Source organism: Xiphophorus hellerii, chromosome 2, assembly GCF_003331165.1.
Source record: "Xiphophorus hellerii strain 12219 chromosome 2, Xiphophorus_hellerii-4.1, whole genome shotgun sequence".
Lineage (NCBI taxonomy): Eukaryota > Metazoa > Chordata > Actinopteri > Cyprinodontiformes > Poeciliidae > Xiphophorus > Xiphophorus hellerii.
In genome coordinates this window covers 11,106,312-11,121,907 of record NC_045673.1, presented here as the reverse complement: position 1 = coordinate 11,121,907, position 15,596 = coordinate 11,106,312, and the positions used below count along the sequence as shown (strand labels likewise).

At 38.9% G+C, this 15,596-nt stretch overlaps 1 protein-coding gene across 2 annotated transcripts in view; it reads left to right on the top strand.

Annotated features, from left to right (window-relative positions):
* mctp2a (multiple C2 domains, transmembrane 2a) overlaps positions 1–15,596 on the top strand; it is a 42,025-nt gene that overhangs the window by 7,216 nt on the left and 19,213 nt on the right. The window contains exons 9-17 of one of the 2 annotated variants that reach the window (XM_032587819.1): positions 2,540–2,713; positions 3,424–3,554; positions 4,320–4,506; positions 4,590–4,683; positions 4,774–4,876; positions 4,976–5,078; positions 5,178–5,279; positions 5,901–5,975; positions 6,222–6,341. In XM_032587819.1, the coding sequence (XP_032443710.1) occupies positions 2,540–2,713; positions 3,424–3,554; positions 4,320–4,506; positions 4,590–4,683; positions 4,774–4,876; positions 4,976–5,078; positions 5,178–5,279; positions 5,901–5,975; positions 6,222–6,341 (1,089 nt within the window). Of the gene's footprint in view, positions 1–2,536; positions 2,714–3,423; positions 3,555–4,319; positions 4,507–4,589; positions 4,684–4,773; positions 4,877–4,975; positions 5,079–5,177; positions 5,280–5,900; positions 5,976–6,221; positions 6,342–15,596 lie in introns of both variants that reach the window. The other variant, XM_032587812.1, reaches the window with a different exon arrangement.

The following is a 15,596-nucleotide window of genomic DNA, read 5'->3' as shown; positions in this document are numbered from 1 at the left end:
GATGTTAGAATGTAATATCACAGCTGTGGATGGACGGTGCTGAGGTACCAGCCAAATGGACCTGGGTCTGAGCTCATCATGCTTGTCCCCATGCTGTCCCACCATATGGAAGCAATCGTGCAGCCCTTTTAGGACCAGGAATAGATTCTCTTTAGGGGCCACTTACAGTTAAGTGGAATTGTTTTATTGGCCGCTGAGATAGAAATGTGTCCAAGATAAACACTTGGGATGACTTGGCTGAGGCCTGTTTTATATCGCTCCCTCTACTCCCTCTTGTTCCTCTTCTTTTGAAGGGGCTGATATTTATAGGGCTGTGCTGTGGTATTCCATGTTAATTCAGGTCCCTGAGATATGCTTTGATCCCCTCTGGATTGGGTGGCAATGTGGGTTATGACCCTCTAGCGAAGAGGAGGGGCCCCCCAAGTGGCAGGGGGAGTTGCAGCAAGGCCGTTTGAAGCGGCGTCGGCGGGGCAGCTGAAGGAGCGAGGCAATCAAAGAGGCTAGAGCAGATTACGCTCCTGCTCTTTAATTACAGTCAGCTCTACACAACCTCTGTGCTGTTTGTTTTTACAGCCCTGGCCTATCACTGCACGGCCTCACGGGAACTCCAACATGGAAACATATCAAGGCCTCCTTTCCTCTCTACTTCCTTTGTGGCACATAGCACAAGTGGAGAGTTTGCTGTTTTTTTTTAATTTCCTTTATCTTCTTAAGTGTTTGAAAACTACTATTTAGTTTTAAAGCAGCAATTGTGAAAAAAATATTGCTTGAATCAAGGTTCCAACTGTCCATATACAGTTGTGGGTTTTAAGGTCTCCAAATTTAAGGTCTTATATTTATACAAAAACGTGCCTTAAATTCAGAATAAATCTGTGAACTGAGAGCTCCAGAAATCTGAATCTAAAAAAGTTGAAACTTGGACATGAGAAAGTATATAGGGACCCTGTTGTTAAATTAAGACCGGATATATTGGCCAATGTGCAGTAAACTCTGACGCCGGCCATACATACTCCATGTATGCATAATTTGCTGATGAGAGAGCTGTATGGTTAGCATCATTACTCACTGCTGCCTGCTGTCTCTGCTGCAGTATGCCAAGTGTCCTGCCTCCCCACACTCAGTCTGGGAGCCAGTGATGAGTGGGACTGTCACAGCCAGGGACATCTGGCTGTTCGCTGACGGTCCTCTCTTCCTGCCTTTCCTGGAAACCTCCATGGTGTATGCCTTGCTTGTCAGTAAAGATGTGCTAATGTGCTTCAATAGAGATAGCCCTGTATAATGTAAACCTTTGTCCTACTTTCATGCAGTAAGTTAACACGATAAAGTGTTAGGCTGAGGAAGTATCATTACTAAAATAAATAAATAAAAGAAGCTCTAACTATGTACAGGCACATACAAATTTGTTAGTACATCTTATAAAGATGCATAAAACCTTAAAGTAAGCTGTGATGGACATGGTAGATGATTGATTTTTGCTACTGGTGAACCATTTCTGTCTTCTTGGCCACTCGATTTGGATCACAATATTGCTGAGCAACCAAATTAAAACCAATTTTTGGCTTTGTTACAGAGGTCACTAAATATTTATTTAAAATCTTCTGCTATTTCAAAGAATTAATGATGCCGCACTTTCTAAGAAGGCTAGCAAGGGAAAGGTGGTCACAGAACCACAGATCATCTTACCTTACTTAGGTAATGAGGGGCTTTTCTATATATTTTTCCTCAGTGCCATGCCAAATCCACAGAGAGTGAGAAATTTCAATCTTAAAGCATGCAATTCCAGTTAAAGTTCGAGCTGCACCTAGAAAACTCCAAATGTTTTATTTTTGTGATGGTTGGTGGAAAATGACTTGTGGCAGCGCTCCCACCATCACCATATTGATGGTGTTTGCTAAGACTTGGGGAGGCCAAGATGAGCTTTGAAGTTTTAACTTTCTTTGCCTTCAAAAAATAATTCTTAAAGGTTGATGAATCTGTAAGCTTATATGTTTTAGATATGCTGGAATTTTTAAAATGTCAGTTTAAATATCATTTCTTTTAGGTCTTTTAAGTCTCTCGGCTCACATTTCAACCCTCACATTTGTTCTCGATTTTTTATTTTGGACTAAATGAAAAGTAAAAACTAGTTAATAAATTGCAAGAAATTAATTTTGTTGTAAATTAGTGATTGTTATTTTAATTTAAGCTCAGGATTATTAAATATTCAATACATGGTGCCATTTTGGCCACTGTACGATTGTACTTGTTTGCTTTATCTTGTTTACTAAAAGGTGACGCACGAGCATGCTGTCTTGTTTTGTAGTATGAAACTTTTGATAAAACATGTTTACTTTGCAATTATCTTTCAAGTTACATAACGCAAGAGTTTATTCTTTGGTTTGATGTTCTTAAACCTAAATTGTCGCTCCTTTTTTCTACATTGTATAAATATTCTTAGATTAAAATTGGATTCTCTTAAACTATCAGAGTAAGATTATGCTTCAAATAGATATTTACTTTGAGGCTCTTTACACCATGTTCTTCTTTTGTTCTACTACAGCCGAACCAGGGCCAAACTCCGCGGACTAGTGACCCATCAAAAAATCACCTGAAAAGCCAGATCTGGACAGGCATACTCCAGGTCACTCTGGTGGAGGGACAAAACATGCCACAGTATGGTCATGGTGATGTCTACGTCCGCTTCCGCCTTGGGGATCAAAAATACAAAAGCAAGGTTGGCCTTTTTTGCTTTTTTTTGTTGTTGTTGTTGTTTATATTGTTTAGCTTTTTTCTCCCCACATCTACTCCCCCTTCTCCTATTGCTTTCTTAGCCTTTCCGGTTTACTTTTCTTCCAGCTGCTATCTCTTCACTTCCCAGCTTCTCTCTCCCAGCAGGTTCCCGTCAGTGACTCACCTGCACCTTGGCTCACTGGGCCATGGCAGAGGCAGCTCATTAGACCAGGAAGGGCTGCCACTCGCTTCTCACTGTGCTGCAAAGTGCTGGGCTTCATTGCTTTCATTTACATACCCAGCATGCCCTATTCGTCTTACTTGTATTTGTTGGCCTACCCCCCCGATGATTCTACGGTGCACTTGTCTCGTGTTGTCGTGTCATTTCTTTGTAAACCACTCTGCTTTCCTCTCTGCTTGTTTGTTTGTTGAACAAAGCTGATTCTAATTGGAAGCTGTCAGTGTTTACAATCCCAGAGTGGCAACCGAGGTGTACCCGTACAAGCACACACAACTCGATACACATACATGCACGACACAACACACCTCTCTTTTTTTTTTTTTCTGTTTCCTGCTTCGTTCGGATCAGGCTGAACAAAGACTTTATCCCTGTGTCAGAAAGGAGATAACCTGATGTGATAAACCTGTCATTCCATTAAGCATACATCTGTGTTATTGTATATTAGCTAAAAACTGTGCCTTACCATTTTCTAGAACCTTTGCATTCAGCCAAATCCCCAGTGGAGAGAGCAGTTTGACTTCAATAAATTTGAAGACGTCCTGGAACCATTACAGGTGGAGGTGTGCGCAAAGAGAGGGCGGAAGGGTGCAGAATCATGGGGGGCGTGAGTATTTACTTATTGATACTGGTAACTTTCCCACATTTGCTGTTTACAGAATTTTGTTCAGTCTCTGCAGGCTCTTAAAACCAAAATGCATATCATTATATTTTAGAGACAGAAAACCTACAAATCTCAAAAATGTTGTGATAGTAATAGGTAATGAAGCAAATTTTCTGAAATAAAAAGAGTTTTTTTGAGTCCAGCCCAGTAAAAACAAAAGTACTTGAAATTTCTCCATGGGGTGCTGGTTTGCTAGGTCTACCAGCTACTGCACTCAGACAAACCTGACCTCTTCAGAGGACAAATCACTAAATATATCTCCTCTTTATGAACTAAAATTTCTGCTGAAGCTTTTACAGTCATGATATTTGTGTTTGGTGACCAATTGCATTATTACCTGAGCTTAATATTCCAAACATCATTCTTCACTAACTTTTTGCTGTAATCTCAGCTCGCTTTTTGTCTATCACATATTTCTTGAAAAAATTATTGACACTATTATATAACGTATATCCTTTAATATTTTTTGCTCTTATAAAGTCCATAATATAGCCAGATTCCAAAATGGGTTTTAAATTGCACTTAATTTTGAATTAAGTTCCTATTTTATACTTATAGCTGAAAAAGATGGTGGTATTATACAATAATAATTTTATTATATTTTTTGTGACTCATTTGTTTTAAATGTAATCATAACGGTGTGAAAACGGTATCAAAAATGTAAAATTTTACAACCGTAAATCTGACATAAACCTTCTTGTGTTTCAGGTTTGACATTGAGGTATGGAAGCTTCCATTAAATGAAAGAATGGATCACAATTATGTGTTGAACCCCGGAAAAGGCAAGCTGGTCTTCCTGGTCACTCTGAGACCCTCCTGGGGCGTCTCCATCTCTGACACTGAAAACCCCACCTTTTCGAATCAAGATGAGAAAGACGCAGTGATGGAAAGACTTGTATGTAGCAATATCAAGACTACTAAAATGTTGGCCTTTTTGTAGTCATCATTTACTTTTTAATTCCAATTTGTTTCTTTCAGAGCTTGATAAACTCTCACAAGTGTTTACAAGACGTCGGGTTCCTTCAGATTAGTGTGCTAAAAGCAAACGATCTTCCAGCCACAGACATTAATGGTAAAAATCCATTTACCTTTTCATCTGCTGTGTTCATATTATTTGCCTCTTCTTTGCTTTAGACAATAAAACATCTTTTACCATTTGCAGGAAAAAGCAACCCTTTTGCGGTTGTCGAGCTTGGGAACTGCAAACTTCAAACTCACACTGTTAACAGGAGCATCAATCCAGAGTGGTACAAGACCTTTACATTGTAAGGAAACTTTTCAAATAGATCCTATCACCTTGCATTTTTGTTACTATATTAAAGGTGTGTGGGGGTGTGCGTGTGTGTGTGTTTGTTTTTCTAAAGCCCAATAAAGGACATTCATGATGTTGTGGAGGTGACTGTCTTTGATGAAAATGGTGACAGATCCCCAAACCTTTTGGGAAAAGTAACTGTCCCTTTACTGACAGTAAGTTTGTGAATTTTATACTTAAAACATTAAATATAAATACAGTCTCAGAAACACTTACAAAATACACACATTAACTGTATTTGTAAATTCTGAAAGGTTCAGAGTGGTGAGCCGATGTGTCTGCTCTTGAAGAAAGAATGCCTTGAAAGAACTTCCAAAGGGACCATCACACTGGTGCTGGAGGTCATCTATAACAAAGTGAGGATCAATTTGAATGTGTTTGAGATGGCATGAATCAGTAACCTTTATAAAAGGATATCCCTCGGTTTTCAGAGGATATGGTTTTAAATGATCTGTTCCTTATAGTCTTTTTAATTTAATCAGATTCAAGAGAAAGTCCTGGAGTGACCAGAGTTTTGTAAACCTTTTTTTATTATTATTCTTGCATGTATGAAAAACTTTAATATCTCATTCTCTAGAAAAATTATAGATTCCTTTTGGTTTGAAATATTTTTGCACGTGTATTGCGCTCTGCTGGTGAGGAAACAATTTGCTTTGACTATCTATCCTGCTAGGCCATTTTCAGAAGACAGTTCAGTTAGTTACAATTCACATTTGAGGAGTGTATTCTTAGTTGCATTGTCCTCTATACATACATATACAGCAGTAAAAAACTATTTTAAACAAGTAATTGCAAAGTGTTAATTGTTTCAAAATTTTGTCTAAGTACTGTGTCTCTAGAAAGTTGCGGTATTTATATTTGTTGTCATAATGACCCTTGCCTTGTTTGAGATTTCAACAATATATACAGCAATATATACACTGTGGAATAAAGAAAATGTGATAAAACTACTGTATTCATTTTTATTCTGGTCCCAGGTCAGAGCTGGGGTCAAAACCTTCCAACCAAAGGAGGCAAAATTAATCGAGGAAAATCCAAAGTTCAACAAGAAGGTGATCTCCAAGCTTCTTTATTTTTTATTTTTTGCTATTATTAACAAATTAGGCAAAACATAGGCAAGACAGTCACATTCCAACTCACAGATATTTAGGAGGAATTTTTGTTAAGTGATTATCAAACTAATTTGTTTAATTGTTTTTGATCAGTACAGCTGATTTAAGCACATTTCACACCCATGAACTTTATGTCCAGTAACAAATGATTCTAACTGTTGTTTTCTTCAAACTATTTTCTTCCAGATCCTTGCCAGTAATATATATCGAGTTCGAAAAATCACCACAGCAGTTCTGTACACGTTACAGTACATTAAAAGCTGTTTTCAGTGGGAGAGCAGACAACGGAGTCTAATAGCCTTTCTGGTAAGTCATTGCCTTATCTTAATGAACTCTCTTCGAGCCTTGGGGCGAGCAAGTTTTGTCCCGTTTCACTGCAGATCGCCGTTAACTCTTTTCAAGCGAATGAGATGTCGAGGCAAATCTTTGCTTTAGCCATTGTCTCTGTGCTGGTCTTTTTCCCATGAAAAACAAAAAAAACAGCATTGGCTGTCTTTGTTTTAGCCGTGCGTATTCAATGAATGTGATTTATCCTTTGAATCAAACCTCACTTGGCTTTTCTTCGGTTCTGATGACATTAGAGTATATTTGAAAGGGTGGGGTTTGGGCATTTGTGCATCTGACTTCTTCGCAAAGCCTTCTAACCCAGGGGATGGTGTAAGGAGGATCACAGTCTGAGCTTCCTTTGTTGGAGTAGTGACAGTCTGCCTCTGAGGTTTAAACCTTGTTTAAATGTCTCTGTTTAGCTGTTTTTAATGAGGGTGTGTGATCTTAGGTCCTAAGCTTAAATAATCTGAAAGCACCTAGTGAATCTCCCAGAGCACAGTGCATGTAATGTCATGATTAAGAGTGTACAATTGCCATGAAAGCCCTGCCAGCACTGTGTCAGGGTGAGGAAGCGGTCACAGACAGGGTGTGTGAAGAAACTCTCCTTTTACCGCCTTTCTTCTGTCTACTCCGTCTCAGGATGACATGCAATTCATACCTGGTGTATTCTATAAGCCCTGCTCAGTGATACTGAGGTGCAAATCCCCTCAGGCACCGACCGGGCTCAGTGTATCACAGCCTTTAGAACAGCACAGCATACAGACAGACAGGCGGACACACAGACAGGAAGATGGAGAACAATGCGGGCAATTGTGTAAGGATAGAGTGTGGGAGGCAGGCTGCTATCTGGAAAAGAAAGTTGGAGCTCAAAAAGAGGAAGACAGCTCAGAGAGAGTGGGGGGCAGATAGCAGGGGACTCGGAGGCAGACAGGAAGGCTTGGATGCAGGCAGGATTGCGGTCCGACAGGTGACAGGTCAGCGGGATGGGGCCTTCTTTCTCCACCTATAATTAGATCCTCCGCAGGCAAGGTGTGCGTGCTGTAAAACACTATAATCTCTCATTTCCACTTCCATTCCACCTGCTGTTTTAGGAGTATACCATGCAAATAGAGCTTTTTCAGAGAGAAGAAAAAGACTCAAACATTGTACCTTTATTCTTATCGATGTAGTGAAGTTGGACTTTAAGTAGTTACTTGGCACGGGGCTGTTACTTCTATGAAGGTTTAAAAAGTTATGGTCTCGGATCACAAAAATGTTTCCTTGTGCTGTTCTTTAAAGGAGGTACAATAGAAATTGCTGAGATATCCAAAGTTTTTTTTCTCTCTTATATGAAGTACAGAGTACCTCTCACTCACTTGCCCTCTCCAACATGTTGCTGCACACTGCCTGTCAGCTGTTTGAAAGAAGACCACTAAATTTTTCTATGGCTGACATAAAACTGTAGCATATAAATGAATGAATATATTTTATTAATCCTAGAGGAAAATTCACATGTTCAGAGATTTAGAAATGTTTCCCATTCTAAAATCTTGGGCAGTCATGACTTGTGTATTCAAGACACAAGACCCATCACTGGACCAAAACTAGAACTAGCAACTTACTATCTGCATGTTTGTAAGCAGTTGAAGGCAGTCTACCACCTGAGCGGTGTTGGCTGTAGAGATTCTTCAAATCTAACAAAGATGTTTCTAACAGTTTGTCCTCATTCATGTTGGAAAACTTCTTGTATGTGATGATATTTTAAAGATGTTAATAAAAGTATACAGAGGTCACTAAAGGTCACAATATCGCACCTAGCGTCCCTAAATTAGTTAGTGTTAGTGTCGACATTGCTATGTTTGGGCTACCGTTTTTTTCACTTGTTTTAAACTAAAATTGCTTTTTTAAGTGACATGTTTCCTGTGTAGGAAAACATTTCTGGAGAGTCCAGTGTTGAAACAAGTGTTTCTGAAAATGTCAATTTATTTTAGAGAAAATTTTTCCCATGTGCACCAGGCCTTAAGCTGCTGACCACAGGCTTTACTGCAGATAGCTAAGACTCTAATTAACCATCTAATGCAAAATTTTTCTGTTACTTTCAAAAGTGCAGAATAGGTAGAGGGAATAATATTTTTCTGCAATAGGAACTCAAAACTACTTATAAATTCAGTAGATGTTTTCCATTTTAGCAAAGCTTTCAGTTAAAATATTTATAACACTAAATATACCACTCCATGTTCCCATAAGATTTTTAATGGCATGCCAGAGAAACTGCTTGAAAGTCTGATAATTTCTCTGACTGTATTTAGTGCAGAGTAACACAGCCCCCCTGTCTCCTCACCTGTTGCTGTGCAATACCATTCAGCTGGCTGAGTAAAGGCCACTATGCTTTTCTTCACTAATAAAAAAATACATGTGGCTGTTTGAAATATATCTGGATGTAAAAAAAAACAAAAAACATGACCACTTATGGTATGGACACTAAATGGGTACACTCTTATTAATATAACACTTTCTTAAAAATTCAATTTGGAAGCTTTGATTGTCACCTCTTTTAAGGAGTTACTACACACAGACATCTAAATGATTTGATATTCTGACACTTGATAACTACTACTAAATTTTAGGGGTAGTTATTGCATGCTTTTGCTATATATCAACATAACAATAGTTGCTATTATTTTATGTCAACCTTTTATATCATTGTATCCACAGTGTTGCTTTTCTGTTTTGAATAAAAGCTATTTAACCATTTTATGCATTTCTTTTAAAACAATTAGAGTGAATGCGAATGAATTGCTTAAACTGTGATACAGTGAAACCAGGGTATTGTTACTATATGAGTGAACTCAGTTCAGTAATATTTCCAGGCTCCTCCATACTGCTTAACTACAAACTGCAGTTGAAATGCTGAAAAAGCCAACGAGAGAGGAGTAAGAGTACGCCTTTGTCTGTGATGAGGAGAGCTTTAAGTACTCAAAGTGTCGAAGGTGGTTGGTGAGAGTTGCCCAGATTGAATCTGCTTCAGTTATTCATCAGCCACTCATCGACAGACTAAAAGTTCACTGTGTGAAAAGTTCTTTGACAATTATTTATCATATCCTTGACTAGCAATTGGCATAGTAAAAGATGCAAATAGCATGTAAATATCGCAACAGAACGTATGCTGCCAGCCACGAGACGGCAAGGGCAGCAATGAGGTCATGTATGACCATTATTACAAGCCCAGTGCCATGCCACTTTTTCACAGTCGTGCCCCTGCCCACTCCTAGGGCGTCAACCATGTAGTCTCTTCTCCTCCTCCGAGTCATCATTTCCAATTAGGATAGTGTTTTGGAGCCGTCTAAAGCAGCATGCCACCGTGCGCTCTAATGAAAGCGGCTCCCACTCCTATCTTTACATCTTTAGGCAGTGGTAATAAGGTAACTGATTCAGACATTGACAGATGGCCTCTGCTTGCCTCTCAGATGTGCGTAATTATGCCACCAGTGTCTGCTCTTTTCCACAGTGGCAGGCAGGCAGCGCGGGGCTCCTCGGAGCAGCAAATGCTGCAGTGGTGGGTCTAGCTTTAATATACATTACAATACATTATTAATCATGCAGACTGGCCAATCCTACCTTTCTGTGCTATTGACACACACACACACACACATATATATATAAACCACTGCTGCTATTTTTTTTCCCCTCTTGTTCTCACTGGTACTGTGGGATACTTAGTGCTTTACCAGGAACAAAGCCATTATTTCACTCTGTCCCAGAGGCCAATCTTCTGACCTCATCATAGCATGTATAGCACAGTACTACCCTGTTTATGCTGATTCTTGTATGCATTATGGAATTGTTGTTAGGACGTAAGGCATTTAAACTTTGCATATGGGATCACTACCGTGGTTTATCTTTAGTGAAGGGTTTTACCATTGAAATGTGAGAATGTTTCTTTTATGCGAGGCAACAATAAAAATCATATAGCTTGATGTTTTATGCCGCTATTATGTACTTTTGTTTAACTGTGAAAATATTTGCTGTTTTTGAGGGCAAGGAGGTCACTTGATTTAACTGTTTAAAGTTGTATTAAGTTTTTCGCTCATGAGTTACAGTTCTAAAATGGTATCTCTAATTAGCCAATGTAATAAAAAAAACCAACTTAAAAAAACATTTAAACAAAGTTCTGGCAAATTTTTGTAAACATTTTCATCACTGAATCCAAATGCAAACAATAAATGGTCCATGTTTTTTCTTCTTTTTTACTTCTCTTCCCCTTGTTTATGCCACAGTAATGAGCTGAAGAGCTACGCTTTTCAAGGGTTTTGACAACAGTATGTTTACTTCTTTGTGAGAGAGAAAAATGTGACAGCTAAAACTCTACATAAAATAACCACCTTTTAGATGGTGGCTTTTTGCTAAGACTGAGCGAGATAAATGTGCTATACATCAGCAGTGACTGCAGGATGGGGTCACCCAGAGTTCTCTGCTGCACACTGGCTTGCTGCCTGTAGATGGTGCTACAGCACTGCTGGAAACTGCCAAACTTGAGCCCAATAAAGAGATCAGGTCAGTTACTTCTTCCTAACAGGAGCCATTTGTGGGAACAACTTTGGAGTGAAATCCTCCATTATGTGCACTACAGGAGACACATGTTTCTTCTTCCTTAACCCCCCTAAAAAGATGAAGAACACCTAAAAAAGTGAGTATTAGCCAGCCAAATTAATCTGCCTCAGAACTTGAACAATTTGCCTCAGAACTTGAACAATTTTGATTTTGATGAAGTGAAAAGTGGCTTAAGAAAACAGGATCATTTACACTTAAAAGCTGATCTTGAGATTTGCTGTCGTTAGACTGCTTTAAGTATTTAGTCAAAATTAATATTTTAGCATATCTGGTACTTCATCTGTCAAGAGTTAGACTAAAAAGAAACCTGTACACCTTCTGTGAGTGTTTCTTTTTGACACTGCCAGGTAGCAAGTGGTTTAGACATCATTTGACAGCCTGTGAAATGCTGATTGCCTCACATCACACACTGTAAAGATGGCATTTGATGAATGTTTGATGCGGCACAGCTGTAAACACGCCTGGCAGCTGCAGCGGGCGCTGAAAGACTTGCCGTCTCCCCAGATGAGGGCAGGACAGGGTCAGATCAGGCTGCAGAGGTCTCAGGAGACCACCTGTGTGGAGTCAGCTGCGGTCGACTCTATTAGGCAGAACACCGGCCCAGGCCGAGATCAAGGCCATAATCGGAGTTGTCATAATTGTCCTTGTTAACACTGTCCGTGAAATGTAGATATTTTGTAAGTGTTGGATCTGTGTCTTTGTTATTTGCTGCATTGCAGTATGGCCAAGCCTTTTTGTGAGAACAGCTAGCCTGTGAATTGTCTCGATGTTTCTGCTTTGCGTCTGTTTTCTTTCTGTTTGTAAAAAGTTTGAAGGCCTTAGAGTAGTGGGTTTCTTCAGTCCCTGGGGGGTTATGCTCTCCTTTGTCATGGTAGTGGCACTTTTAACAGGCTCTGCAGTGGGAATGTGTCTAGAGGGGAGGAAAAAACGATGCAGAATTGCTTGTATGTTTTTTTCTTCTAGTCAGAAATCTATGAATTATTTAATGAGTATATGTAAAAACCCTCAAGATTTGCTCTTGATTTAAAACAGTGTTATTGTCAGGCTTTCCTCAAATAAATGTAAGTTGAAAGCTCTGGAGGCTGGCTGAATACAGTTCATATCCGGGGGACATTTCACCCTATTAGTGGTATTAATAAATAACTGACACAATTTGACAACTAGAAATGCACTGATCAGCTTTGTTGGCCATTTCTAGCTGATACCAACTTCCAAATTTCTTAAAGATCTAAATTAGCTATATATCTTATATATATATATATATATATTCCTAAGAATATATATATATATATATATATATATATATATATATATATATATATATATATATATTTCTTAGGAAGTTTAAAATATAAGAGAAAAGATGTGCTATAGGTATTGTAGGGATATAGTAGTTTTCAGACCGACAGAAAATAATGGGATAACAATATTTCAGTGCTTCAACATATATATGCCTGAACTCTACAAAACACAAAACAAAATGGATGAAAGAGCATATTGATTTCCGGATGCTTTTATATATAGAGGTCATAGTTTTTAAAAAAATAAATAAATAAATGAAAAGTCAAGTCTTTGAGTATTTTGCAGAACCAAGTTGGTGAACTCTCATGGTAACTTTTAAGAAAAAGTACAAAACTTTCACCATTTCTACACAAGGATTTAAAACAAAACACTTGATCAAAATGAAAATGTGTCAGTTATTCCTGTCTCTTCTAAAAATAAACATGGCCACAATTACTGTAATAACAGTGGTATTAATAATACTTATTTTTCTTTTAGTTTAAAGCAGAGAATACCTACACTGAAGCAAAGTTTTACACCTGCTAAATTTAGAAGTAGTTTTTATTATGACTATTGCGCAGAATATTACATGTTTTTGGCATTCTCTTTATAGAATAACAGAGGGAGGATAAGCTGATATTAGCTGGCTACTTAGTCACTTGTAGCTTAGCAACTGCAATTTTAGAACACTGATGAACTAGCACTACAAACATTTCCATGCAGCCAAATTCATCTTTTTTTTCAAGCAAAGGTAATATGTTGTAACTTTCTTTCAACCCGCTGACGGGCAATATTCAGCAAAATTTTGAAGTGATGGAGTGTGGCCGCACTACAGCAGGAGAGCAAGAAAAAACATTGTCATCCCAACACTAGCTATAAGATCTTATTGTAAAGGAATTTAAATCACAGGAACATATGATTTGATTTTGAAACCATAACATAAAACCTTGGTATACCTTGAGCAATGAACTCATAAACTTTTATTTTTACTTCCTCACAATATGTAGGGTTATTTCATAGTGCTTTTAAACACTGTAAATTTGCTTGTGGTGTAATATAGCCAAAACTTAAAAAAAAGAAAAAAAGAAAATGAAGTAAACGTGTGGCTTTTTTCTATGAATTTCTTGTATCTTGTTTTGTATTTGGCTTGTTTGAAGCCCGCTTGTAGTGTGCTCTGTGTTTGACCTCCGTGTGTGTGCCGTATTACAATGTCTGTCTTTAACATACTCACCACCTTCCTGCTCACAGAGGACACCTCTCTTTGTGCAGCTGAGGCAGCGACCTGTCCACTTCCATGTGCGTGTGTGTGTGTGTGGTGTGGCTGTTTCAAGGCCCATCTTGGCCCCAATGCGTTAGCGTGTGTGAGCTGAGCTGACAGGGAGAGTCCATGCCACTCCCCCAAACCCCCCAAATCCCCAAACCCCCGAACTCCCACTTCTCCGCCACCTCCCTCTGCCCTACTCCCCACCTCCTCAGGGGAAAAGGCTCGCATGGCAGATCTGTCACCCAGGAGGTCGCTCAGTGTTAACGCTCCCGACACGGATTAAACACTAGTGGCCAGTGCCGGAGTGCGGGGTCAATGTAGCCACCACTGACAGGCACCACGGGGGCCCGTTCCGACTGCCCTGCTTCAGCCTCGCACTACTGGTGCTCCTGATGTGTCAGACAGTCAGGGAGACAACAACCAGAGCTGGGTCTGTGAGCAAATGCTAATGCTGTGCCTTGCGCAGCTGCTCCTCCTCAGTGCTTTAATAAAGAGCTATCAGTGTTGGTCTGGACTGTGTGGGAGCACTTTGAAGCTGTGGAATTTGCCTGTAATCTTTTGCTTTGCAACTTAAAAAAATGTTGATATAAAGTCTTAAGATTTTATAGATCATCCTATGAAAATACACATTTCTGATGTAGAAAACTACCCATGGAGTATTTGCAGTTTGTATGTGTTAGAAAGCCGTTGTTTTTCTTAAACATGATAAAATAGTAATTGCATCACACTTTCAAACAACCTGGCTGAAGTGTCGGTTTCCAGTGAAGTGAAGGCTCTCTCTTTCACCCGCTCTCCCTCTTTCTATTCTTCCCTTTCAGTTGATAAGACATGAGCTGAGCGTATGTGAAATATTTATTCAGCGTTAGCTCAGAGCACTGCGACTGCCCACACACACACGCCGACATACACACACATGCTCTCTGTACCTGCCCCGGAGAGAAATCTTATCTGCGCTTCCTCTGACTCCGACACCCCCTGAAAGCCTGTCCCCCCACACTGGCCCGAGCTCAACACAAATTACATGTCTCATTGCTCTGCATTTACAGCTACTTTAAAGCCTGCCGCTCCTGTCCCCAGCATCAACCCTCTCATGCAGACTCAGTTTCAGCTCAAACAGAAAATAAAAGCATGATTTCAGCCTCCCCTGATGCCTTTGAGTACTGTTATTTTTAAAGCCTAACAAATATAGTATCCGGTTTAGAACAATTAAGATAAATTAATATGGGAACAGAGCAATCCTCCAATCATGAAGGTCATTATTAGCATTACCACTAAAATATTTTGCCATGCTGTTCCTCCAGTTTAAAGTTGTTTTAATGAAATGTCAGAGTGAACAATATTTTTTGACTCCACAAAGCACAAAGTAATGCAGTGCTATGTTTGTTTAACCCCCGTCACCTCCTCTCCCTCACTCATATAGTGCTGCACACTGCTGCTTAACTGGCTTAATTGTGATAATGTGGAAACTAAAGAGCATTGATCATTTAAAAAAAACAACCTGCAAGCTGAGTGAGTGATAAACCATCACATTATACTCCCAGTGGTAATTTTGAAGATCAAAATAATAAAAAAAAAACATAAATAAAAATAGGTGTAATATTCTCTGCAGCAAGCACTACTATTTTTAGGAAATGTTTATTTTATGTCTTTGCCTAAAGAAAAAAGAAACAAATACATTTTATGGAAAACACTTCTTTAGCTGTAAAAAAAGAACCTTTAAGTTTTACAGCCAAAGGAATAGCCATGTCTTTTCCATTTTAAATGACAGCAATTACATCATTACACATATTTTTGTTTAACATTTTTATGCTAATTCTTTGAATATGTGGCATTTTTAGTCAAGTTTAAAATGACAATAGATAAATGTCTTGGATTCAGAACCACAAACAAAAGGCCCATGGTTCTTGATGGTTAAAGTCTATTCAGTGAGGGTGACTGGAGTTTTCTCCAGCTGTATATAGTAAAGACTCGCTCACCCACTCCATTTGTGGCTCCACACTGCCAGTCATCTGGCTGAAAGAAGACTCACACATTTTCCTCTCTTACAAGAAAGACAATTCTGAATGTTTGGAAATGTTTTGCAAAGAAATAACATAAAG